The sequence below is a fragment of the Salvelinus alpinus genome, chromosome 28 (genome assembly GCF_045679555.1).
Source record: "Salvelinus alpinus chromosome 28, SLU_Salpinus.1, whole genome shotgun sequence".
NCBI lineage: Eukaryota > Metazoa > Chordata > Actinopteri > Salmoniformes > Salmonidae > Salvelinus > Salvelinus alpinus.
Window position 1 is genome coordinate 19,946,538 of NC_092113.1, and position 27,772 is coordinate 19,974,309.

Here is a 27,772-nt window from a genome sequence, read left to right on the forward strand (position 1 = left end):
ATTAAGGGGAAAGCACTGTCTAGTTTTTTTCAGGGGGGGGGGGTGCCTTTATTTTTTCTATTCACATTTTATTAGCACTTAATCAAAGCAAGATATAATATCCTGTTCCGTTAGATTCACCTTATCAGATTTTTTACTGTCTCCACTAGGAGGGTCGAGACGCTCGGTCTATGTCCAGTCCACGCTGAAGCGGAGGCCAGGCTACCGCACCCTGGAGAGGGACCTGATCCAACTCCAGCAACAGCAACTCTTCCAGCTCTTTGTGGTTGTGTCACTCAGAAAGAGTTTCCCGGGAAACACCTACGCCCCTGAGATCACGCAACAGTTTCCCAACAAGGTTATTGTCAATTGAAATCAATTAAAGCCAACCTCTTTCAGGTGGGGGGCAACGGAGCTTGGTGGCGGAACACACTTATACAAAACATGTTTATAGGGGAAACCATGGATGGGCTCAAAGGAACCCCAGAATGTTTTGAGTTGCCTTTGTTTTTTGTAACCATTGTATTTCTCTTTACTTTTTCCTGTTTTGCGGGCCAGGGAATAAAATGAGTCTATAAAATGAGTCTCTCCTTTCTTTACTGTGTAGTTTGCGAAGTCTTCTCGTCACTCCCGTGAAGCTGAAGATCGGCTGAAGGCCATCCCCAAGTTTTGCTTCCCAGACTCTCAGGACTGGCGGCCATCTGGAGACCTGCCCAGGTAAGCTGCTGTTACATTCACATTGTGGTCACAGTATGTAGCAGTGGTGTACAATAAGGATATTCATATAAGGGTGCTGAAACAACCACTTTAATATAAGTATTGAAACGGGTCAAAACTTTAAAAGTAGCAAGTTTTTTTTGTTGTAATAATCACTGTGCTAGAATGAAATATGATCTGAGAATAAAATGAAAGTTATGTTAAATGAAAGGTTGAACATCTAGTGAGTCAGACAAAGAAAAACATGATTGCAGTTCATATGCCATGCTTTGTTTTCTTCCCAGGGAGTCTGCCCTAGAACACTGCTTAACTCTACTACAATGTGTATCCCTGTCATATTCTCTATGCTTCTGTCTCTAGTGAAACTTTCTCTTTTGTCTTGACGGGAGAGGATGGCAGCCGTTGGTTTTGTTACTGTCGTAAGATCCTGGTGAGTGTGTGTGTGTCATTACGTTTTGTGTGTGTCTGCCTATGCATGTGACAACTTGGCAGTAAAGTGCTTACTCAACATCTAGGATATACTCCATCTGAATCGTAGGCCATAAAACCTCAATCAATGAGCCTAACTAAAAAGAATTTCACATTTTGTTCGAATGTTAAATTGTAGATGAATGTTAGATTTGTGTTTTTTGAATGCATTGCACAATGCAATGTTTCTGTTATCCCCCAGAAAGCCAGCATTGATATAGCCTTTCAATAACATTATTGACACTGAATGTCAGGATTGGTTTTCACGCTCTTCTCTGTGTTGATTTGTTCCATTTAGCCCTGTGGAAAGGGGAAGAGACTGCCTGAAGTTCACTGTATTGTAAGCAGACTGGGCTGCTTCAACCTGTTTGCTAAGGTAACCGGCAGTCTGATTAAACTCTTCATATATAATGCATTTTAGCTTGCTTGTGCACATTGAAAAGGGTTGAAACTAAATCCTGTAAAAATGTCCCAAGCTAATCAGAAGGGTGAGTTTTGAGAAGGATAATTGATATATTTAACGATGTGTTATTATGTACCACCCAATGTTTTAGTCGGTGCAGGTGAGAGGGGACAGGTGTGACTGTAGTGTAAATAAAAGGTGAAGAAAGCAGCTAGTATTTAATGTAGTCCTGGTGTATTCCCTTGTTGATACCTGTCATCAGGATAGTCTTTGTGTTTAGGGGTGTAGTTATGGAGTTATACTGGGTGCGTCTTTGTGTGCGTGTGGGTGGGTGTGTTTTCAGATCTTGGAGGAGGTAGAGAGGCGCAGGGAGATCTGTCCTGCCCTGGTGTCCCCCTTCATGCGTAGCGTCATGGAGGCTCCTTTCCCTGCCCCTGGACGCACCATCACAGTCAAGAGCTTCCTCCCAGGCTCAGGAAATGAGGTAACACAATCACAACTAAGAGGAAGTCACCCTAGGACTATAGGAAAATAGTTACTACAGGATGTTAAGAGAAGTAACAGTTCCTACCTAGCTCTTTATTACGGACACTGTCAACAACACCTGCAATCATGTGCAATGTCTCTGCCCAGCAACCAACTGTTGTACGAGCAATAGCCAACCGTGGTGTGTGTGTGGTCAGGTGCTGACTCTGTGCCGGCCGGTGGACTCGAGGCTGGAGCACGTGGACTTTGAGAGCCTGCTGCAGTGCCTGAGCGTTGGGAGACTCCTGCAGGTGTTTGCCTCTCTACTACTGGAGAGGAGGGTCATCTTTATCGCTAACAAACTCAGGTGATGAGTTTCCTCTAGTACACACAGCTTCACTGGCATCTCCAGCTTGACTGGAGACAGTGGGAGGGCAGGTACTGCAGAGTACTGGTTCAGGGTGGAATGTATTGTTTGCTTTGCTCTTCTGTTGGTCGGTGTGAAAGTGCTGTGTGTAAGTTTTCATAAGTACATAGTGTAGTCCGAGTTAATTGTATTGAATAGACTGTATGGACTCTATCTTTGACATACCTCTTCTCTGGAATTTAACATTTTCATCCCTTTCTCCTCTCTTCAGTGTGCTGTCTCGTTGTGGCCATGCTGCGCTGGCGCTGCTCTACCCGTTCACATGGCAGCATACTTTTGTGCCTGTGCTACCCGCCAGCATGCTGGACATCAGCTGCTCTCCCACTCCCTTTCTCATGGGGGCGCTGGCGCCCTGCTTGCCTGAGCTGCTGGAGCTGCCCATAGAGGAGGTAAGTGACAAAGCTCACCATCTGATTCCCAGTGGCTAGTCACTAGATGGCCATGCTACAAAGGACAGCATTTTCGATTTCATCAGAATTGATGAGGAAGTACATGAGTGATTAGTTCATTGATAAAGGGTTAATGTTAGGGTTATTTAGTGTTCTGTCGCACACAATGGTTTATCAGAATTAAAAGTATTTGTGCCACCTAGTGGTAGTTTTATAAACGTCATTACAGTAAGACTAACAAATAACTGGAGTATCAAACTTCAAATAGTTCCTAACAGTTAATGGTAGACAGTCCCTGATGTCTAATTTGAAGCCCAATACTTTGACCTGCTTTCCTGTTGTCATTGATATTTTCTATGTTCTCTCTCTGTTTGCATTCTAGGTGCTTATTGTAGATTTATGCGCAGACAAGTTTGTCAAACAGGTGTGTACATTTTACATTTTAGTCATTTAGCAGATGCTCTTATCCAGAGCGACTTACATTATTGAGTGGATACATTACTTTTTCCTGTACTGGTCCCCTGCGGGAATTGAACCCACAACTCTGAGCAAGTGCCATGCTCTACCAACTGAATTGTATTTAATTGCGACTCATGAAAGATGGGTGTGGTTCCAAAACATGACAAGTGACTAGGACATGAGGAAGACTTTATCTGTGCATGTCTGCTCTCCGTCCTTTTCCTGGGATTGTCTTTTGAAGTGACATTGTTAAATTTGTATTTAACGAGGTAAGTTAGTTAAGAACAAATTAGTATTTACAATGACGGCCAAACCAGGACGACGCTGGGTCAATTATGCGCCGCTCTATGGGACTCCAAATCACAGCTGGTTGTGATACAGCCTGGAATCGAACCAGGGTCTGTAGTGATGCCTCTAGCACTGAGATGTGGTGCCTTAGACCGCTAAGCCACTCGGGAGTTTAATATCATACTACACTATGCCAGAGCTTGAATTTCTCTTGGATGTAGTCCAAGTTCATATAGTGAGAATATTAAAGGGATTATCCACACCCAGAAATAAAAATAATGAAACTCCTGTCAATTTGATGAACGCCAATGTTCTATCAGTGAGAAAAATAACAATTTCCCCCCTGATTTAACTTCTAAGTGGTCCATCTGTAAAGTCTGGAAATTGTGTAGGAATGCGTTATGCAGTGCATTCTGAAAGTATTCAGACCCCTTGATGTTTTTTTACATTGTTACGTTACAGCCTTATTCTAAAATGGATTACATTTACAATCTACAGACAATACCCCATAATTCAGACCCTTTGCTATGAGACTTGAAATTGAGCTCAAGTGCATCCTGTTTCTATTGATCATCCTTGATGTTTCTACAACTTTATTGCAGTCCACCTGTGGTAAATTCAATTGATTGGACATGATTTGGAAAGGCACACACCTGTCTATATAAGGTCCCACAGTTGACAGTGCATGTCAGAGCACAAACCAAGCCATGAGGTCAAAGGAATTGTCCGTTGAGCGCCGAGACAGGGTTTTGTGGAGGCACAGATCTGGGGAAGGGTAACAAAACATTTCACAAGCATTGAAGGTCTGCAAGAACCCTGTGGCCTCTATCATTCATAAATGAACGTTTGGAACCACCAAGACTCTTCCTAGCGCTGGCAGCACGGCCAAACTGAGTAATCGGGGGAGAAGAGCCTTGGTAAGGGAGGTGACCAAGAACCCGATGGTCACTCTGATAGAGTTCCTCTGTGGAGATGGGAGAACCTTCCAGATGGATAACCATCTCTGCAGCACTCCACCAATCAGGCCTTTATGGTAGAGTGGCCAGATGGAAGCCACTCCTCAGTAAAAGGCACATGACAGCCCGCTTGGAGTTTGCCAAAATGCACCTAAAGGACTGACCGTGAGAAAGAAGATTCTCTGGTCTGATGAGACCAAGTTTGAACTATTTGGCCTGAATGCCAAGCGTCACATCTGGAGGAAACCTGGCACCATCCCTGGGGTGAAGCATGGTGGTGGCAGCATCATGCTGTGGGGATGTTTTTCAGTGGCAGGGACTGGGAGACTAGCCAGGATCGAGGGAAAAAATACATGGATCCTTGATGAAAACCTGCCCCAGAGCGCTCAGGACCTCAGACTGGGGCGAAGGTTCACCTTCCAACAGGACAACAAACCTAAGCACACAACCAAGACAATGCAGGAGTGGCTTCGGAAGAAGTCTCTGAATGTCCTTCCTTGAGTTGCTTAGCCGGAGCCCGGACTTGAACCCGATCTAACATCTCTGGAGAGAACTGAAAATAGGTGTGCAGCAACGCTCCCCATCCAACCTGACAGAGCTTGAGAGGATCTGCAGAGAAGAATGGGAGATACTCCTCAAATACAGGTGTGCCAAGCTTGTAGCGTCATACCCAAGAAGACTTGAGCCTATAATCACTGCCAAAAGTACTGAGTAAAGGGTCTGAATACTTATGCAAATGGGATATTTCAGTTTATAAAAAAATAAAAACCAGTTTTTGCTTTGTCATTATGAGGTATTGTGTGTTGATGGATGAGGGGTAAAAAAAACAATTTAATCCATTTTAGAATAAGGCTGTAACTAAACAAAATGTGGAAAAAGTCAAGGGGTCTGAATACTTAATAAATGCACTAAGTAATAGTTGCTATGGAGTTTCGCTTCCTTTTCTCACTGAGATCCTATTGGGCCGCTGATATTGAATGCTAGTTTCTATGACGACACCATTCTGTATACTTTTGGCCCTTCTTTGGACACTGTGTTAACTAACCTCCAGATGAGCTTCAATGCCAACTCTCCTTCCGTGGCCTCCAACTGCTCTTAAATGCAAGTAAAACTAAATGCATGCTCTTCAACCGATCGCTGCCTGCCTGTCCAGCATCACTACTCTGGACGGTTCTGACTTAGGTATTTGTAGTTGTCCACATATTCTAAGTGTCTGGCTAGACTAAACTCTCCTTCCAGACTCACATTAAGCATCTCCAATCCAAAATTAAATCTAGAATCGACTTCCTATTTCACAACAAAGCCTCCTTCACTCATGCTGCCAAACTTATCCTTGTAAAACTGACCATCCTACCGATCCTTGACTTCGGCGTTGTCATCTACAAAATAGCCTCCAACACTCTACTCAGCAAATTGGATGCAGTCCATCACAGTGCCATCCATTTTGTCACCAAAGCCCCATATACTACCCACCACGGCAAATGTACCCTCTCGTTTGCTGGCCCTCGCTTCCATACTCGTCGCCAAAACCACTGGCTCCAGGTCATCTGCAAGTCTTTGCTAGGTAAAGCACTGCCTTATCTCAGCTCACTGGTCACTATAGCAGCACCCACCCATAGAACGCGCTCCAGCAGGTATATCTCACTGGTCACCCCCAAAGCCAATTCCTACTTTGGCCGCCTTTCCTTCCAGTTCTCTGCTGCCAATGACTGGAACGAACTGCAAAACTCACTGAAGCTGGAGACTCATACACCCTCACTAGCTTTAAGCACCAGTTGCCAGAGCAGCTCACAGATCACTGCACCTGTACATAGCCCATCTGTAAATAGCCCATCCAACTACCTCATCCCAATACTGTATTTGCACCCCAGTATCTCTACTTGCACATTCATCTTCTGCACATCTATCCCTCCAGTGTTTAATTGGTATATTGTAATTACTTCGCCACCATGTCCTATTTATTGCCTTACCTCCCTTATCTTACCTCATTTGAACACATTGTATATAGACTTTTTCTACTGTATTATTGACTGTATGTTTGTTTATTCCATGTGTAACTCTTTGTTGTTGTATGTGTCGAACTGCTATGCTTTATCTTGGCTAGGTCGCAGTTGTAAATGAGAACTTGTTCGCAACTAGCCTACCTGGTTAAATAAAGGTGAAATAAAAATGATACATTTTTTAAATTGGAGAATCAATGATGCACAGTATATGGGTAGCCAGCTGCCTTGTTTCACGTCATTAGTGGAACAAGGCAGCTGGGTACACCATGTCATTTCAACGTGGATAATAGGGTAATATTTGGTTGACGTTGATAAATGAGATTACAACCTACATTCACCCACTCAAAAAGACTGCCAAAAGTATAGGTATTACTATGCTTTCAACCATCTACAAGCACAACCAAAATCAAATCAAACTTTAAATGCACTTCAAATAACTGTTCATTTGATTTAGCCCTATTCTTTAACTTAGATTTTTGGTTGAGATGGAAATGTGAATCAACATAAATTATTAATTTGTAGACCAAATGGAATTAAAGCCAAACTAAGTCAGTGGCACAGATGTAAATATCAATACAGAAGATATATCTCCTTGAAATTTTGATATTTGGTTGCGTTGACAAACGCAATTCAATATCATTACATTTTAAATCAACCAGAGTTTGAAACCCTAGGCCTATTCTATTATCTATTTTTAGTTTAATTCTAGGTTGAACTGAAACAATGGCTGTTGATGACTTTGCAAATGCTATACAAGCTTAAACATTGATATATGAGTGAAAGTATGGTCACATTTCATTTGCTCTGTTAAACCTACCCTTTGGAATGACTTCGATAGCAACAGTGAATCTACAGTACACTGAACAAAAATATAAACGCAACATGTAAAGTATTGGTTTCATGAGCTGAAATAAAAGATCCCAGAAATGTTCCATATGCACAAAAAGCTTATTTTGCTCAAATTTGGTGCACAAATGTATTTACATCCCTGTTAGTGAGCTTGTCTCCATTGCCAAGAAAATCCATCCACCTGACAGGTGTGGCATTTCAAGAAGCTGATTAAACAGCATGTTCATGAAGCAGGTGCCCCTTGTGCTGGGGACAATAAAAGGCCTGTGACAGCTGATGAAACTGATGAAACTTTGCACAATCAAAGATTTTCTGCACAAACCGTCTCAGGGAAGCTCATCTGCGTGGTCATCGTGCTCACCAGGGTCTTGATCTGACTGCAGTTCGGTATTGTAACCAACTTCGGTGGGCAAATGCTCAACTTTGATGGCCACTGGCACACTGGAGAAGTGTGCTCATCATGGATGAATCCCGGTTTCAACTATACCAGGCAGATTGCAGACACCGTGATTGGAGTCGTGTGGGTGAACGGGTTTGCTGATGTCAGCTTTAAACAGAGTTGCCAAATGGTGAGGTTATGGTATGGGCAGGCATAAGCTACGGACAATTAACACAATTGCATTTTATCGTGACGAGATCCTGAGGCCCATTGTCGTGCCATCCATTGAAGAAGAGTGGGACAACATTCCACAGGCCACAATCAACAGCCTTATCAACTCTATGTGAAGGAGATCTCGTGCTGCAAATGGTCACACCAGATACTGACTGGTTTTCTGATCCATGCCCCTACCTGCGACCAACAGATGCATATCTGTATTCCCAGTCATGTGAAATCCATAGATTAGGGCCTAATGAATTTATTTAAATTGACTGATTTCCTTAACCTCACTAGGGTATGCGTCCCACCTCGTCAACAGCCAGTGAAACTGCAGCGCGCCAAATTCAAAACAACAAATCCCATAATTAAAATTCCTCAAACATACAAGTATTTTACACCATTTTAAAGATACACTTGTTGTAAATCCAGCCACAGTGTCCGATTTCAAAAAGGCTTTACGACGAAAGCACACCAAACGATTCTGTTAGGTCAGAGCCAAGTCACAGAAAAACAGCCATTTTTCCAGCCAAAAAGAGGAGTCACAAAAAGCAGAAATAGAGAAAATGAATCACTAACCTTTGATCTTCATCAGATGACACTCATAGGACTTCATGTTACACAATACATGTATGTTTTGTTCGGTAAAGTTCATATTTATATCCAAAAATCTCAGTTTACATTGGCGCGTTATGTTCAGTAGGTCCAAAACATCCGGTGATTTTGCAGAGAGCCACATCAATTTACAGAAATAGTCATAATAAACATTGCTAAAAGATACAACTGTTATGCATGGAATTTTAGATCCACTTCTCCTTAATGCAACCGCTGTGTCAGATTTCAAAAAATCTTTACGGAAAAAGCACACCATGCAATAATCTGAGTACAGCGCTCAGACAAAAACAAACCATACAGATATCCACCATGTTGTGGAGTCAACAAAAGTCAGAAGTAGCATTATAAATATTCACTTACCTTTGATCTTCATCAGAATGCACTCCCAGGAATCCCAGTTCCAAAATAAATGTTTGATTTGGTTGATGAAGTCCATCATTTATGTCCAAATACCTCCTTTTTTTCTGCGCGTTTAGTACACAATCCAAACTCACGAGGCGCGGGCAAGTCCAGGCGAAAGTTCCGACAAAGTCATATTCCAGTTCGTAGAAACATGTCAAACGAAGTATAGAATCAATCTTTAGGATGTTTTATCATAAATCTTCAATAATGTTCCAACCGGAGAATTCCTTTGTCTGTAGAAATGCAATAGAACGCAAGCTAACTCTCACGGGAGCGCGCGTGATCAGCTCATGCCACTCTGGCAGACCTCTGACTCATTCAGCTCCCATTCCCCCCTCCTTCACAGTAGAAGCATCAAAAAAGGTTCTAAAGACTGTTGACATCTAGTGGAAGCCTTAGGAAGTGCAATATGACCCCATAGACACTGTATATTCGATAGGCAATGACTTGAAAAACTACAAACCTCAGATTTCCCACTTCCTGGTTGGATTTTTTTCTCAGGTTTTGGCCTGCCATGTGAGTTCTGTTATACTCACAGACATCATTCAAACAGTTTTAGAAACTTCAGAGTGTTTTCTATCCAAATCTACTAATTATATGCATATTCTAGCTTTTATGGCTGAGTAGCAGGCAGTTTAATTTGGGCACGCTTTTCATCCAAAATTCCGAATGCTGCCCCCTACCCTAGTGAAGTTAAATGAACTGTAACTCAGTAAAATGTTTGAAATTGTTGCTTTTTACATTTTTCATCAGTATATTTAGTTGAGTGGAGATCTCAATAATTCTCACGATAACATAATGGTAATCATCAGCGACACAGCTAAGGCCTAGGGTTTCAAGTCTAGGTCCAAGAGGATCCTAAATAGCCCCGCTATTGTAATTTATTGCTGCTTTTTAATTATTTGTTATTCTTATCTCTTTTTTTTATTTTTTTATTTTATGGTATTTTCTTAACTGCATTGTTGGTTAAGGGCTTGTAAGTAAGCATTTCACTAAGGTCTACACCTGTTTTGTATTCGGCGCATGTGACAAATAAAATTTGATTTAAACTGGGATGGATTAAAACCCTGGATGGGAGACCAAAGGGTAGCTGTAGATAGGTAAATTCTTCAGTAGGAGGTGCTGTCCAGCATATTGTATTTTTTTTTCATGTAGTGGATATAATGTTAAAGATCTGACATTGTTTTAAAGATACAAATTCAACCTATATTGAAATTTGGTTACTATGAAGACACAATCCTGTGGTTGAAATTTCACCCTCAACAGTTTCAAATTCAATTCCCCATAATGTGGAATTATGTTTTGACAAAAAGCTGAAAGTGTCTAAATATTCAACCCCTTTGTTACGGCAAGCCTATTAAGTTCAAATAAAATTGTATTTGTGACATGCGCCGAATACAACAGGTGTAAACCTTACAGTGAAATGCTTACTTACAAGCATATCAAATTGTATTGGTTACATACACAAGCCCTTAACCAACAATGCAGTAACCAACAACATTGATTACTTTTTTTCAAATCCAATGTATTTGTCACATGCGCCGAATACAACAGGTGTAAACCTTTCCGTGAAATGCTTACTTACAAGCCCTTAAGCCCTTAACCAACAATGCAGTAACAGACAACGTTGATTACTTTTTTTCAAATCCAATGTAGATTTCACAGCCACATTGACAAATTACGTTGAAACATTGCTTCAACCAGTTTGTGTCCAGTGGGAGGTTCTCTTGCATGATGTGAGTTGCCCTGACCTCTTAACTACTCCTTGTTTCTCAGCTTGGTGATGAGGACTGTATCTTGCCCAGTAAGCTTCAGGCTGCACTGCAGCAGATCCTGGAGGAGAGAGGGCAGATACTACGGCAAGACGGAGACTGCACAGGTTTGCACAGCCAACTATTACCTTAAAATGGCCTTGTAGCCAAAACATTGATGAAACAATGTCTTGTCTCCCTGTCCAGGTTGGATAAAGTGTAATTGTGTAGAAAGACATTTCTTAAAGCTTTTTTTACTCGCCTCTCCATTTTGACACCATCTACTTTTATAAGTGACTATCCCCCTCCCTACCATCTGTCCATGCAGGCCAGCAGTGTGAGCTGAGCTCCCTGGTGTCGGAGGCCTTTGTGCATTTCTTCGTGGAGCTAGTGGGCCACTATTCCCTCCACATGTGCGTCAGCGGGACCCGGGAGCTGCAGAGGGAGAGCTTCTGTAAGTCCCACCCCTCCCGTGGGGCCCGCCAGTTCCTGCAGCTCTTCATGGACACGCAGATGTTCTCCGGCTTCATCCACGACAAAGAGTTGCGCAAGGGAGGGGGCAAAGGTCAGGGAGTGGCCTATCAGTGGCCCTGTTGTTGCAATACTTTGAGAATGCATTCTTCCTTCCTCTAAGTAATCACCTCTTACCAAAATGTATTTTCTTGTGGACCTTGTACTAAGCTTTTCTCCCCCTCCCACAGGGCTTTTTGAAGTTAGAGCTGCAGAATATTTGGCTTCAAACCCGGAGTCTGAATCTAGCGGGTTCCTCAAGGGACTCAAGGGAATTGGTTAGTATTGCTCCATTCACAACATCCAATTAAACAAATATGACTTTTACTGTCAAGAGTTAAATAATTTTGTCAATTTTATTTTCAGGGATGAAATTCCTACAGAAGAAGTGACAGACAGTCAGCAGTCTGGTTGAAAATGCTTCTGTAAGAGAGGATGAGAGCCATCTGCCAGATTGGCCGAGACACATGTGCTATGATGTTACAGCTATATAGATATGTACATGACTCGACCAGGACATAACGGTGTTGGGCACAGAGGTCCACAGTCCTAGATAGAGAGCTCTCTGCTTGAGACATAACCAGTCTCTTCGTATTGCCCTGAATGCATTCCAAGCCGGAGTGAAGTGCAATTGTAATTGGAGGAAAACTGGAAATGTGCATTTCTGACCAAACAAACTTCGATGAAGACTTTTGAGATGTCAGAAGAAAGGCAGGAGCAAACACTATGTACTTGTGAAATGCACATTTCAGCTACAGGACTCGGTATTAACTTAACAGATGTTGTGCCATGATAAACTAACCCACGCGTTTTTGTGTTTTTGCTAGTATTTTTTGAATGTTCGTTTTAGCCAAGTCTTAAGTGTTTGGTCTCCATATTATGGATATAATGTTATTTTTAAGTTTAGTTTTGAACTCGTGTCTAGTTGGAAATTAATAAGTAAGGCTACTCTTGATACCCTTCTGCACTCTGCTACAGAACAATGTAAGAATAATGATTTTTATTATGTGCATGATTGTTACTTTAAATATGACATGACATATTTAAAAAAAAAAATCAATTGAGGTTAATGTATGTTGTCTCTGACATTTTGATGGCCTTGACAAATCTTCCAAGTAATGTTTGGATCATTAGGATAATACATTACAATTCACATTTCTCACCGATTTTGAATTTTGTAAAGCTTATTCTGTAACTAAATATTTTGTTTACAATATTTTAGCTACTTTTCATGCATATTTTTGCATTTTGAACTTAAATTGAGATTGTATGAGCCTGTTTGGATACCCTTTCCTCAGTCATTTGATAAGACAGGTGAAAGCACATATTGAACTGGACCACCTTGACTAAGGATGTGATTTTGAAGGATCAGAACTGAGTCTTAATCTCATGTATCCAACATTCCAATGCACAAAGTTTGCTAAAAACGTTTTTGATGTTCTCATGTGGGTTTTAAAAAGTCACAACTAGAGACCAGAAACTAACTAGTCACACCTCCTTCCTATTGACTGGAGTTGCATACTTAGTACCTTCAGAAAGTATTCACACCCCTTGACATTTCACATTTTGTGTTACAGCCTTAATTTTAAATGGATTAAACTGTCTTTTTTGGGGGGGGGGGGTCACTGGTCTACATACAATACCCCATAATGTGGAATTATGTTTTTAGTATTTTTTACAACTTGATGAAAAGCTGAACATGTCAAGTATTCAACCCCTTTTTTATTAAGTTCAAATAAAAGTGTATTTGTCGAATACAACAGGTGTAAACCTTTCTGTGAAATGCTTAATTACAAGCCCTTAACCAACAATGCAGATTTTTAAGTAACAAAATATTTGTTACTTTAAATATGGCATGATATATACAATTCTAAAAAGTAACAAAATAACAAGAATGAGGCTATATACAAGGGTACCGAGTCAATGTCAGGGTACAGGTTAGTCGAGGTAATATGTTCAGGAGTAAAAGTTTGCTTAACAAGTCACACAATAAGTTGCATGGACTCACTCTGTGTGCAATAAGTGCTTAATATGATTTCTGTATGACTACCTCATCTCTGTACCCTACACATACAATAAATTATCTTTAAGGTCCCTCAGTCAAGCAGTGAATTTCAAACACAGATTCAACCACAAGACCAGGGTGGTTTTCCAATGCCTCGCAAAGAAGGACACCTATTGTTAGATGAGTAAAAAAAAAAAGCAGACATTGAATATCCCTTTGAGCATGGTGAAGTTATTAATTACACTTTGGATGGTGTATCAACACACCCAGTCTATAAAAAAATACAGGCGTCCTTCCTAACTCGGTTGCCGGAGAGGGAAGAAACCGCTCAGTGATTTCAACATGAGGCCAATACGGACTTTAAAACAGAGTTTAATGGCTGTGATAGGATGAATCAACAACATCCTCGTTACTCCACAATACTATCCAATTTAAAGAGTGAAAAAAAGGATGCCTGTTCAGAATAAAACATTTCAAAACATGCATGCTATTTGTAACAAGGCACTAAAGTAATACTGCAAAAGATGTGGCAAAACAATACATTTTTTGTCCTGAATACAAAGCGTTATGTTTGTGGCAAATACAATACATTACTGAGTACCACTCTCCATATTTTCAAGCATAGTGGTGGCTGCATCATGTTGAGTATGCATGTAATCGTTAAGGACTGGGGTGTTTTTCAGGATAATAAAGAAATGGAATAGAGCTAAGCACAGGAAAAATCCTAGAGGAAAACCTGGTTGTCTGCTTTCCACCAGACACCGGGAGACAAATTCACCTTTAAGTAGGACAATAACCTAAAGGCCAAATCCACACTGGAGTTGCTTACTAAGATCGTGAATGTTCCTGAGTAGTTCAGTTACAGTTTTGACTTAAATCTACTTGAAAATCTATGGCAGACCTGAAAATGGTTGTCTAGCAATGATCAAGAACCAATTTAACATATCTTGAAGAATTTTGAAAACAATAATGGGCAAATGTTGCACAATCCAGCTGTGGAAAGCTCTTAGACACTTACCCGGGAAAGACTCACAGCTGTAATCACTGCCAAAGGTGCTTCTACAAAGTATTGACTCAGGTGTGAATACTTACTTAAATTAGCTAAATTTGCAAAAATGTCAAAAAAACATGTTTTCACTTTGTCATTCTGAGGTATTGTGTGTAGATGGCTGAGTTGTTTTATTGAATCCATTTAGAATTCAGGATGTAATAACAAAATGTGGCATAAGTCAAGGGGTATGAATAATTTCTGAAGGCACTGTAAAATGTGTATCTCAACAGGTACAATTTTGAACTATTGTACATTTTTTAAATATTTTTATAAATGTGAAATGTCCACCATACATGTCAAAATAAATGTGAAATGTTAGTTTGGAATTCATTCACGACTCCACTACTTCAACACGTTGGTCTCCCTGTGTCAAGTCAGGTGAGTTATGTATTTTCTTTCCTAATGTTGTGCCATTTTTGTGGTAATTAGTCCTAGGAACCTAAGATATTACCTGATAAACACCAAATTCAGGATGCAAATGGCATGTGTTGAAAGATGTATTATTAGCTATGTTACATAATTATGAAATAGTAATTTTAGTGCGCCCCTTACGCCCCAATGCGTAAGGGGCGCTATAAAATCAAGGGCCATAAGACACCAACGAAAAATACGCTCAGCCTCCCGGAAGACGGCAGGAGCGACTCGCTGCGTTGTTTTGCTGCTGAGACAACTAGCTAGCTAGCAATCCATCCATCCAGCGGTGCTAGCAAACAAACAATAAACTGAATATGGCTGGAACTTCTTCAGTAGCTGGTGAAGTATTTGTCGATGCCCTACCGTATTTTGACCAGGGTTATGATGCAGCGGGCGTTAGAGAGGCGGTAAGTATCTGCTCCATACATAGCTACCTGTTGCAAACTAGCTAGCATCAGACATGAGCTAGCTGAGAAACGTGCAACTCAGTTCTCTTAAAGCTATTCAAAATATACAATATAGAAAAAGAGTAAATAACGGAGTATACAAACAGTCCAGGGACTAAACAAATGTATATAAAGACCATTATATCAAGTTGATTGCTTTTTTTGTTAAATTATTTATATATTCAAATTCATTCTCACAGTTTCCGACTCCTGTACATTTATGAATATAGAATTTAGCTCATAACTGTGGTTGATTAAGAAGAAAGGCTTCGTATAGTTTTTGCTATACTTTGTAAAACCAAAAATCACATTTTCAGTATCGTGTGTGTTTTGGTGGGGAAACTGAGTCTGATACACGGACGATAGCAACCAATTATTCCAAGTTAACTGTTTGAAGCACACTTATTCAATCTTCCATAATCAAAATTATACTAAATCGTTTTTCATGTTCGTGCCATATCAAAAATGACTTTCAGTAGCCTAATGGGGTGCTGTTTAGCAAATGTTAAATTGTTAACGCAAGATTTGCTTACAGTCATGACCTGAACACCATACACATACAGCCAACTCTAAGTGAGCTAGATGTTTTTTTCGTTTTTTTCTCGTATTTCATTAAAGAAAAAGTTTACATTTTAAAGTGTTTGACCAAGAAATTGTAGTTATCCCCACATTCTTTAATTTTCTTATGATTTTTACAGTTAACTTTGACCCCTATACTTTTTATGTGCCACTAGTAGATCATTAGTGCAGGTTGATGACCATTGCATACCATAAGATCCCCATATTATGACATCTTAAAATATGCATGCTTCGGAGGTAGGGGCAGGTAGCCTACACACACAGGCAAAGATTTTCAGCTGGCAGGCAGACACTGGAATAAGTTTGAATGACACACAGGAAACTGTTGATTGTGAAAAACCCAGGGGCATTGCAGTTCTTGACACACTCCAACCAGTGAGCCTGGCACCTAATACCATACCCTCTTCAAAGGCAAATAAATATTTTGTCTTGCCCATTCAAATAAAATTTTATTGGTCACATACGTGTTTAGCAGATGTTATTGCGGGTGTAGCGAAATGGTTGTGTTTCTAGCTTTGACAGTGCAGTAATATCTAACAAGTAATATTTCACAACATATACACACAAATCTAAGTAAAGGAAATATGGGTATGTTACCCTCTGAATGGCACACATACACAATCCATGTCTCAATGATTAAAAATCATTCTTTAACCTGTGTCCACCCCTTCATCAACACTGATTGAAGTGGATTTAATAGGTTACATCAATAAGGGATCATAGCTTTCACCTGGTCAGTCTGTCATGGAAAGAGCAGGTGTTCCTAAAAAAAAAGTACACAGTGTATATTAGTGAACTTTGAAGGAGCCCATATTATGCCAGCTTAAAGATGTTTTGTGAGGTGTGCCACTAGTAGGTCATTAACATTGCAAAGCATAACATGCCCATATTTTGCCAGCTACAATATTGGAAAATTACTTGTTTGCTGTATATTACATTTGAAATTTTAGGTAACCTAGTTCAATTTTAAACAGGGATTAGAACCGGTTCAGGTATAGAACCGAAAACATTTTTTTTGAGGAACAGAACCGAGAACGAAAGTAATCTATACTGCTCGGGAACAGAAGCGTTATTTTAAAAGCATGGGAACTGGTTAATAACGTTATTTTACGTTCAGGCATATTTTTTTTTGAGTACCACAAATAAACGCAACTAAGCACATATGCAAAGACCTCGGTCACTCAAACCTATTCCAGTGTCTGCCTGCCAGCATTTCGCTACACCTGCAAACACATGTATGTGACAATATTTTTTTTTTAAGTATTGGATTTGAAATCTTTGCCTGTGTTTCAACGCTAGTTAGGGATACTATAGTTATCACTTCTCACATTGGCTTTATTAACTACAAAAAGGTGAAACGTGTTTTTAATCCTGGTGCCGCTTTGCACACTTAAGTTCGTTAGCTAGCTATCCCTGGCAACGTTAAGCCAAGTCTCGGAATTTAAAAGATTTTCAAAGTTCCTCCAAAGAAGCCGCTCCTCCATAGGTATAATTCTGTGGGCCTAATTCAGATAAAACATGTCATAACAAGATGCCCAGTGCTTCAAGCTAAACTTCCTCCTCCATCCTCTCTTGCGCTCTTCCTATCTGCAAAATTTCAGTCACATCTCGGCCCTATACTTGTTTACATGTCCATTACGCATGTAAACAACTATAGCTTGCCCGCACCATAACAAGCTACTCTATCTACACTGATTGTGAAGTAGTTTAGAAAGGAAAAATATAAACTGGTACTTTTTGGGGTTCATACCGTTCAGAACTTTATTTTGCAGTTCGGAAAAGTGGAACAGAATGAAAAAAAATAATGGTTCTGTTCAGAACAAAACTATTGGAAAATAATTTAGGTTCCAACCCCTGCTTTTAGGTCACCCCTCAGTCACAAGTCTAGCTAGTCTACTGTACTAGTATGCTGTCAATCTGTATTAATTTCCATACACAGGCTGCAGCCTTGGTAGAGGAGGAGACTCGCCGATACAGACCCACCAAGAACTACCTCAGTTATATGCCAACACCTGATTTCACTACATTTGAAGTAAGTACCACGTACACAGTTCATGCTATAAAAACAAAAAGGCATAAATTAATATGTAAACTAATGCCATGAGGCTGGCTTTTGACTGACTCGTCACTGTCAACTGTGAAATCTACACTGGTCGACAATGACATTATGTGAAGCAAATACTAATGCTTATATCACCCATCAGACTGAAATCATGAGGAACGAGTTTGAGAGGCTAGCAGCCCGGCAGCCCCTGGAACTTCTCAGCATGAAGAGGTAAACCCAGTCTACTCTTTTGCTCAGAGCACGAACAGTCATGTTAAAAAAAGCTTGCTAACTGTCAATCCCCCATTCAGTTCTAACTTGACGCATTTAAACCCTCGTCATCCTCTGAGTGTACACTCAACTGTTTCTGTTTCACCTGTGCAGATATGAGCTTCCAGCTCCATCATCAGGGCAGAAGAATGACATCACTGCATGGCAGGAGAGTGTGAACAACTCCATGGCTCAGCTGGAGCATCAAGCAGTGCGCATTGAGAACCTGGAACTTATGGCACACTACGGTACCAATGCATGGAAGGTCTACAATGAGTGAGTCGGTGGCTGCTACTTGTGCCCAGTAGAGCTCTTCATTTATTTTAGTTTCCAAGAAAGAGTCAGGAGGGACAACCAAACTGATTTGAATTAAGCTAACAAATGGGGTTTGATTAGTCATTTAATTTGAGAGTAGAGGAGATCAGTCTTTTTACTTGTCAGTTTAGTCCTTTTTACACATGCTTGTCCTGAAGGGTAAAGTATAGATTCACAGGGATTTTTTGACTTTGCCTTAATCTTTGTCATTATTTCCACTCCACAGTAATCTGGCCTTTATGATTGAATTGGCTCAAAAAGAACTACAGAAATGTAGGTAAGTAAATGGTGTGATGTGTTGCTTTACAATTTCCAGGTTGTGCATTACATTCCTCATTGTTAGCTTGTTTGGTAATAGTTTTGGACTCAGTCTGACAAACTGTGTCGACAACCTTCTTCACGTCAATAACGAGCTTCTGCATATACAGTATATATTTTTCACAACCTTTTCTGGTGTGTGTGTGTGTCATTTATACAGAAAGCAGATTCAGGACTTGAACTGGCAACGGAAGAATGATCAGCTTGCAGGCGGGGCCAAGCTGAGAGAGCTGGAGTCAAAGTCAGTTCTGTAAATGTTGTATTTTTCATTACTGTTCTCTCAACCGTGGTATGATTTCTAAATCCATGCCATCTCTCTTGTAACAGTTGGGTGTCCCTCGTAAGTAAGAACTATGAGATTGAACGTGCCATCGTCCAGTTGGAGAATGAAGTTGGACAGCTCAAACAGCAGCATGGTGACGAGAACAAGGAAAACATTCGACAGGACTTCTAGAAACAGAACCTTGCAGAAGAGACATTTTACAAGAAAGGAAATGTTGAGCTTGCAGCTGAGAACAACGAAAACCAATGTGAAAAGAACAGGACTGTCCCTCCAAAGTTTAAGAACCTAGTTGCCTTGGCTGCACAGCTTTACATTAGTCTCAGACAGTGACCGTTGAAAAACTGTTGGTCATGTGTAGAGCATATTTGGTGTACCTCGATCACTTCAGAGGGGAAGTCTGATTTTGTGTTTATTTTTTATTTTTTATCAATGCTTGTCAATTTGAGTAATTCTAAAATGAGGTAGTTAATAACTAATGATGCGGTCTACAAAAGTCACTTGATTTCTTAACATAAGTACAGTTGAAGTTGGAAGTTTACATCTTAACCAAATATATTTAAACTCAGTTTTTCACAATTCCTGACATTTTAATCCCTGTTAAAAATTCCCTGTTTTATGTCAGTTAGGATCACCACTTTATTTAAAAAATGTGAAATGTCAGAATAATATTAGAGAATGATTTCTTTCATCACATTCCCAGTGGGTCAGAAGTTTACATACACTCAATTAGTATTTGGTAGCATTGCCTTTAAATTGTTTAACTTGAGTCAAACGTTTCAGGTAGCCTTCCACAATAAGTTGGGTGAATTTTGGCCCATTCCTCCTGACCGAGCTGGTGTAACTGAGTCAGGTTTGTAGGCCTCCTTGCTTGCACACACTTTTTCAGTTCTACCCACAAATTTTCTATGGGATTGAGGTCGGTGCTTTGTGATGGCCACTCCAATACCTTGACTTCATTGTCCTTAAGCCATTTTGTCACAACTTTGGGTCATTGTCCATTTGGAAGACCCATTTGTGACCAAGCTTTAACTTCTTAACTGATGTCTTGAGATGTTGCTTCAATATATCCACATAATTTTCTTTCCTCATGATGCCATCTATTTTGTGAAGTGCACCAGTCCCTCATGCAGCAAAGCACCCCCACAACATGATGATGCCACCCCCGTGCTTCACGGTTGGGATGGTGTTCTTCGGCTTGCAAGCATCACCCTTTTTACTCCAAACATAACGATGGTCATTATGGCCAAACGGTTCTATTTTTGTTTCATCAGACCAGAGGACATTTCTCCAAAATGTATGATCTTTGTCCCCATATGCAGTTGCAAACCGTAGTCTGGCTTTTTTATGGTGGTTTTGGAGCAGTGGCTTCTTCCTTGCTGAGCGGCCTTTCAGGTAATGTCGATATAGGACTCGTTTTACTGTGGATAGATACTTTTGTACCGTTTCCTCCAGCATCTTCACAAGGTCCTTCGCTGCTGTTCTGGGATTGATTTGCACTTTTCGCACCAAAGTACGTTCATCTCTAGGAGACAGAACGCGTCTCCTTCCTGAGCGGTATGGCGGCTGCGTGGTCCCATGGTGTTTATACTTGCGTACTGTTTGTACAGATGAACGTGGTACCGTCAGGCATTTGGAAATTGCTCCCAAGGATGAACCAGACTTGTGGAGGTCTACAATTTTGAGGTCTTGGCTGATTTCTTTTGATTTTCCCATGATGTCGAGCAAAGAGGCACTGAGTTTGAAGGTAGGCCTTAAAATACATCCACAGGTACACTTCCAATTGACTCAAATGAGGCTAATTGACATCAGAAGCTTCTATAAAGCCATGACATTTTCTAAGCTGTTTAAAGGCACAGTCAACTTAGTGTACAGTGGGGGGGGGGGAAGTATTTAGTCAGCCACCAATTGTGCATGTTCTCCCACTTAAAAAGATGAGAGGTCTGTAATTGTCATCATAGGTACACTTCAACTATGACAGACAAAATCAGAAAATAAAATCCCATTGTAGGATTTTTTGTGAATTTATTTGCAAATTATGGTGGAAAATAAGTATTTGGTCAATAACAAAAGTTTATCTCAATACTTTGTTATATACCCTTTGTTGGCAATGACAGAGGTCAAACGTTTTCTGTAAGTCTTCACAAGGTTTTCACACACTGTTGCTGGTATTTTGGCCCATTCCTCCATGCAGCTCTCCTCTAGAGCAGTGATGTTTTAGGGCTGTTGCTGGGCAACACGGACTTTCAACTCCCTCCAAAGATTTTCTATGGGGTTGAGATCTGGAGACTGGCTAGGCCACTCCAGGACCTTGAAATGCTTCTTACGAAGCCACTCCTTCGTTGTCCGGGCGGTGTGTTTGGGATCATTGTCATGCTGAAAGACCCAGCCACGTTTCATCTTCAATGCCCTTGCTGATGGAAGGAGGTTTTCACTCAAAATCTCACGATCCTTTACACGGATCAGTCATCCTGGTCCCTTTACAGAAAAACAGCCCCAAAGCATGATGTTTCCACCCCCATGCTTCACAGTAGGTATGGTGTTCTTTGGATGCAACTCAGCATTCTTTGTCCTCCAAACACGACGAGTTGAGTTTTTACCAAAAAGTTATATTTTGGTTTCATCTGACCATATGACATTCTCCCAATCTTCTTCTGGATCATCCAAATGCTCTCTAGCAAACTTCAGACGGGCCTGGACATGTACTGGCTTAAGCAGGGGGACACGTCTGGCACTGCAGGATTTGAGTCCCTGGCGGCGTAGTGTGTTACTGATGGTAGGCTTTGTTACTTTGGTCCCAGCTCTCTGCAGGTCATTCACTAGGTCCCCCCCGTGTGGTTCTGGGATTTTTGCTCACTGTTCTTGTGATCATTTTGACCCCACGGCGTGAGATCTTGCGTGGAGCCCCAGATCGAGGGAGATTATCAGTGGTCTTGTATGTCTTCCATTTCCTAATAATTGCTCCCACAGTTGATTTCTTCAAATCAAGCTGCTTACCTATTGCAGATTCAGTCTTCCCAGGCTGGTGCAGGTCTACAATTTTGTTTCTGGTGTCCTTTGACAGCTCTTTGGTCTTGGCCATAGTGGAGTTTGGAGTGTGACTATTTGAGGTTGTGGACAGGTGTCTTTTATACTGATAAGTTCAAACAGGTGCCATTAATACAGGTAACGAGTGGAGGACAGAGGAGCCTCTTAAATAAGAAGTTACAGGTCTGTGAGAGCCAGAAATCTTGCTTGTTTGTAGGTGACCAAATACTTATTTTCCACCATAATTTGCAAATAAATTCATAAATGAACCTACAATGTGATTTTCTGGATTTTTTTTCTCATTTTGTCTGTCATAGTTGAAGTGTACCTATGATGAAAATTACAGGCCTCATCTTTTTAAGTGGGAGAACTTGCACAATTGGTGGCTGACTAAATACTTTTTTACCCCACTGTATATAAACTTCTGACCCACTGGAATTGTGATACAGTGAAATAATCTGTAAACAATTTTTACAAAATTACTTGTCATGCACAAAGTAGATGTTCTAACCGACTTGCCAAAACTGTAGTTTGTTAACAAGAAATGTGTGGAGTGGTTGAAAAACTAGTTAATGACTCCAACCTAAATGTATGTCAACTTCCGACTTCAACTGTACCTGTGCACAAAAATATGCTAGCATGTGTTTAAGTGCATGTTATAATGACAAATAATTTCTGAACTGATGAACTTCAACATAGCAAAGTTGTTTTCATTTTTACTACTTTGTGATACAAAAGTTTGTGTGTAGCCAATTTTCTTTCTTTTTTTACTTATAATAAATTACAAATGTGTCGACATTGTTTATAGATGGTTATGCGTCTACTGCCTCAACAGATACGACCTTGTTCTTGCATGTAAATAGATCTCTGTCCGTGAATGTGAAATGTTAAGTTAAAAACACACTATTGCTACTGTCAAGGAGTCTTGCCTAATACTTTTTTTAATGATGGAAATGCTAAATTTCTTGAGGGTGAGACTTATTTTAAATCTCAAATTATTTGGAAATGTAAAGCATTACTTTATTCTATAATTTTTGGGTCCTAATTATTCGGGAATGTTAATACTCAGTTATTGACAAACATGGACAAAGATTATACTGACTTTAAAAAATATGTTTCACCTTTATTTAACCAGGTAGGCCAGTTGAGAACATGTTCTCATTTACAACTGCGACCTGGCCAAGATAACGCAAAGCGGTATGACAAAAACCACAACACTGTTACACATAAACAAACGTACAGTCAATAACACAATAGATTTTCTATGTACAATGTGTGCAAATGTAGGGAGGTAGGCAATAAATAGGCCATAGAGGCAAAATAATTACAATTTAGCATTAATACTGGTGTGATAGATGTGCAAGTAGAGATACTGGGGTGCAAGAGGGTAGGTAATATGGGGATGAGGTAGTTGGGTGTGCTATTTGCAGATTGGCTGTGTACAGTGATCGGTAAGCTGCTCTGACAGCTGATGCTTAAAGTTAGAGGGAGATATAAGACTCCAGCTTCGGTGATTGTTGCAATTCGTTCCAGTCATTGGCAGCAGAGAACTGGAAGGAAAGGCAGCCAAAGGAATTGTTGGCTTTGGGGATGACCAGTGCAATATACCTGCTGGAGCGTGTTCGTGTTGCTATGGTGACCAGTGAGCTGAGATAAGACGGGGCTTTACCTAGCAAAGAGTTATAGATGAACTGGAGCCAGTGGGTTTGGCGACGGATATGTAGTGAGGGCCAGCCAACGAGAGCATACAGGTCGCAGTGGTGGGTAGTATATGGGGCTTTGGTGATAAAACAGATGGCACTGTGATAGAATACATCCAGTTTGCTGAGTAGAGTGTTGGAGGATATTTTGTAAATGACATCACCGAAGTCAAGGATCAGTAGGATGGTCAGTTTCACGAGGGTATGTTTGGCAGCATGAGTGAAGGAAGCTTTGTTGCGAAATAGGAAGCCGATTCTAGATTTAATTTTGGATTGGAGATGCTTAATGTGAGTCTGGAAGGAGAGTTTACAGTCTAACCAGACATCGAGGTATTTGTAGTTGTCCACATATTCTAGGTCAGAACCGTCCAGAGTAGTGATGCTAGTCGGGCGGGAGGGTGCGGGCAGCAATCGGTTGAAGAGCATGCACTTAGTTTTGCTAGCATTTAAAAGCAGTTGGAGGCCACGGAAGGAGTATTGTATGACGTTGAAGCTCATTTGGAGGTTTGTTAGCACAGTGTCCAAAGAAGGGTCAGATGGATACAGAATGCTGTCGTATTTTTTTAATTTCACCTTTATTTAACCAGGTAGGCAAGTTGAGAACAAGTTCTCATTTACAATTGCGACCTGGCCAAGATAAAGCAAAGCAGTTCGACACATACAACAACACAGACATGGAGTAAAACAAACATACAGTCAATAATACAGTAGAAAAATAAGTCTATATACAATGTGAGCAAGTGAGGTGAGATAAGGGAGGTGAAGGCAAAAAAAGGCCATGGTGGCAAAGTAAATACAATATAGCAAGTAAAACACTGGAATGGTTGATTTGCAGTGGAAGAATGTGCAAAGTAGAGATAGAAATAATGGGGTGCAAAGGAGTAAAAATAAATAAATACAGTAGGGAAAGAGGTAGTTGTTTGGGCTAAATTATAGATGGGCTATGTACAGGTGCAGTAATCTGTGAGCTGCTCTGACAGCTGGTGCTTAAAGCTAGTGAGTGACATAAGTGTTTCCAGTTTCAGAGATTTTTGTAGTTCATTCCAGTCATTGGCAGCAGAGAACTGGAAGGAGAGGCGGCCAAAGGAAGAATTGGTTTTGGGGGTGACCAGAGAGATATACCTGCTGGAGCGCATGCTACAGGTGGGTGCTGCTATGATCACCAGCGAGCTGAGATAAGGGGGGACTTTACCTAGCAGGGTCTTGTAGATGACCTGGAGCCAGTGGGTTTGGCGACGAGTATGAAGCGAGGGCCAGCCAACGAGAGCGTACAGGTCGCAGTGGTGGGTAGTATATGGGGCTTTGGTGACAAAACGGATGGCACTGTGATAGACTGCATCCAATTTATTGAGTAGGGTATTGGAGGCTATTTTGTAAATGACATCACCGAAGTCGAGGATTGGTAGGATGGTCAGTTTTACAAGGGTATGTTTGGCAGCATGCGTGAAGGATGCTTTTGTTGCGAAATAGGAAGCCAATTCTAGACTTAACTTTGGATTGGAGATGTTTGATGTGAGTCTGGAAGGAGAGTTTACAGTCTAACCAGACACTTAGGTATTTGTAGTTGTCCACATATTCTAAGTCGGAACCGTCCAGAGTAGTGATGCTGGACGGGTGGGCAGGTGCAGGCAGCGATCGGTTGAAGAGCATGCATTTAGTTTTACTTGTATTTAAGAGCAATTGGAGGCCACGGAAGGAGAGTTGTATGGCATTGAAGCTCATCTGGAGGGTTGTTAACACAGTGTCCAAAGAAGGGCCAGAAGTATACAGAATGGTGTCATCTGCGTAGAGGTGGATCAGAGACTCACCAGCAGCAAGAGCGACATCATTGATGTATACAGAGAAGAGAGTCGGTCCAAGAATTGAACCCTTGTGGCACCCCCATAGAGACTGCCAGAGGCCCGGAAAACAGACCCTCCGATTTGACACACTGAACTCTATCAGAGAAGTAGTTGGTGAACCAGGCGAGGCAATCATTTGAGAAACCAAGGCTGTCGAGTCTGCCGATGAGGATGTGGTTATTGACAGAGTCGAAAGCCTTGGCCAGGTCAATGAATACGGCTGCACAGTATTGTTTCTTATCGATGGCGGTTAAGATATCGTTTAGGCCCTTGAGCGTGGCTGAGGTGCACCCATGACCAGCTCTGAAACCAGATTGCATAGCGGAGAAGGTATGGTGGGATTCGAAATGGTCGGTAATCTGTTTGTTGACTTGGCTTTCGAAGACCTTAGAAAGGCAGGGTAGGATAGATATAGGTCTGTAGCAGTTTGGGTCAAGAGTGCCCCCCTTTGAAGAGAGGGATGACCGCAGCTGCTTTCCAATCTTTGGGAATCTCAGATGACACGAAAGAGAGGTTGAACAGGCTAGTAATAGGGGTGGCAACAATTTCAGTAGATAATTTTAGAAAGATAGGGTCCAGATTATCTAGCCCGGCTAATTTGTAGGGGTCCAGATTTTGCAGCTCTTTCAGAACATCAGCTGACTGGATTTGGGAGAAGGAGAAATGGGGAAGGCTTGGGCGAGTAGCTGTGGGGGGTGCAGTGCTGTTGACCAGGTGGAAAGCGTGGCCAGCCGTAGAAAAATGCTTATTGAAATTCTCAATTATAGTGGATTTATCGGTGGTGACAGTGTTTCCTATCTTGTGGGCAGCTGGGAGGAGATGTTCTTATTCTCCATGGACTTTACAGTGTCCCAGAACTTTTTTGAGTTTGTGTTGCAGGAAGCAAATTTCTGCTTGAAAAAGCTAGCCTTGGCTTTTCTAACTGTCTGTGTATATTGGTTTCTAGCTTCCCTGAAAAGTTGCATATCACGGGGGCTGTTCGATGCTAATGCAGAACGCCATAGGATGTTTTTGTGTTGGTTAAGGGCAGTCAGGTCTGGAGAGAACCAAGGGCTATATCTGTTCCTGGTTCTACATTTCTTGAATGGGGCATGCTTATTTAAGATGGTGAGGAAGGCATTTAAAAAAAATAACCATGCATCCTCTACTGACGGGATGAGATCAATATCCTTCCAGGACACCCCGGCCAGGTCGATTAGAAAGGCCTGCTCGCTGAAGTGTTTCAGAGAGCGTTTGACAGTGATGAGTGGAGGTCGTTTGACCGCTAACCCATTACGGATGCAGGCAATGAGGCAGTGATCGCTGAGATCTTGGTTGAAAACAGCAGAGGTTTATTTAGAGGGCAAGTTGGTTAGGATGATATCTATGAGGGTGCCCGTGTTTACGGCTTTGGGGTGGTACCTGGTAGGTTCATTGATAATTTGTGTGAGATTGAGGGCATCAAGCTTAGATTGTAGGATGGCTGGGGTATTAAGCATGTTCCAGTTTAGGTCGCCTAGCAGCACGAGCTCTGAAGATAGATGGGGGGCAATCAGTTCACATATGGTGTCCAGAGTACAGCTGGGGGCAGAGGGTGGTCTATAGCAGGCGGTAACGGTGAGAGACTTGTTTTTAGAGAGGTGGATTTTTAAAAGTTCAAATTGTTTGGGTACAGACCTGGATAGTAGGACAGAACTCTGCAGGCTATCTTTGCAGTAGATTGCAACACCACCCCCTTTGGCCATTCTATCTTGTTTGAAAATGTTGTAGTTAGGGATGAAACTGTCAGAATTTTTGGTGGTCTTCCTAAGCCACGACTAGAACATCCAGGTTGGCAGAGTGTGCTAAAGCAGTGAATAAAACAAACTTATGGAGGAGGCTTCTAATGTTAACATGCATGAAACCAAGGCTATTACGGTTACGGTTAAGTCATCAAAAGAGAGTGCCTGGGGAATAGGAGTGGAGCTAGGTACTGCAGGGCCTGGATTCACCTCTACATCACCAGAGGAACAGAGGAGGAGTAGGATAAGGGTACGGCTAAAAGCTATGAGAATTGGTCGTCTAGACTGTCTAGAACAGAGAGTAAAAGGAAGTTTCTGGGGGCGATAAAATAGCTTCAAGGAATAATGTACAGACAAAGGTATGGTAGGATGTGAATACAGTGGAGGTAAACCTATGCGTAGAGGTGGATCAGAGAATCACCAGCAGCAAGAGCGACATCATTGAT

General features: G+C 41.2%; 2 protein-coding genes across 3 annotated transcripts in view; both read left to right on the forward strand.

Moving 5' to 3' along the window:
* The window catches only part of LOC139557361 (DENN domain-containing protein 2C-like), a 29,509-nt gene extending 16,473 nt beyond the window's left edge, over positions 1-13,036 (forward strand). The window contains exons 8-19 of one of the 2 annotated variants that reach the window (XM_071372075.1): positions 129-337; positions 587-696; positions 1,057-1,126; positions 1,463-1,540; positions 1,911-2,051; positions 2,251-2,399; positions 2,671-2,848; positions 3,231-3,272; positions 10,792-10,894; positions 11,095-11,331; positions 11,468-11,554; positions 11,643-13,036. In XM_071372075.1, the coding sequence (XP_071228176.1) occupies positions 129-337; positions 587-696; positions 1,057-1,126; positions 1,463-1,540; positions 1,911-2,051; positions 2,251-2,399; positions 2,671-2,848; positions 3,231-3,272; positions 10,792-10,894; positions 11,095-11,331; positions 11,468-11,554; positions 11,643-11,668 (1,430 nt within the window). In that variant the 3' untranslated portion in view covers positions 11,669-13,036. The remainder of the gene's footprint in view (positions 1-128; positions 338-586; positions 697-1,056; positions 1,127-1,462; positions 1,541-1,910; positions 2,052-2,250; positions 2,400-2,670; positions 2,849-3,230; positions 3,273-10,791; positions 10,895-11,094; positions 11,332-11,467; positions 11,555-11,642) is intronic. The other variant, XM_071372076.1, reaches the window with a different exon arrangement.
* Positions 13,037-14,936: 1,900 nt separating this feature from the next.
* LOC139557362 (pre-mRNA-splicing factor SPF27-like) lies at positions 14,937-22,828 on the forward strand. The gene is made up of 7 exons (XM_071372077.1): positions 14,937-15,153; positions 17,711-17,803; positions 17,976-18,046; positions 18,200-18,361; positions 18,627-18,677; positions 18,879-18,959; positions 19,046-22,828. Exons 1-7 carry the CDS (start codon positions 15,061-15,063, stop codon positions 19,170-19,172), a joined length of 678 nt encoding a protein of 225 aa, XP_071228178.1. The 5' UTR covers positions 14,937-15,060; the 3' UTR covers positions 19,173-22,828.
* The last annotated feature ends 4,944 nt before the right edge of the window (positions 22,829-27,772 follow it).

Excerpts from the sequence above, each read along its gene's own strand:
- LOC139557362 (XM_071372077.1), top strand. The coding sequence starts at position 15,061 with ATGGCTGGAACTTCTTCAGTAGCTGGTGAAGTATTTGTCGATGCCCTA. Across the intron at positions 18,047-18,199 it reads GAACTTCTCAGCATGAAGAG|ATATGAGCTTCCAGCTCCAT; the intron begins GTAAACCCAGTC and ends TCACCTGTGCAG. Across the intron at positions 18,362-18,626 it reads GCATGGAAGGTCTACAATGA|TAATCTGGCCTTTATGATTG; the intron begins GTGAGTCGGTGG and ends TCCACTCCACAG.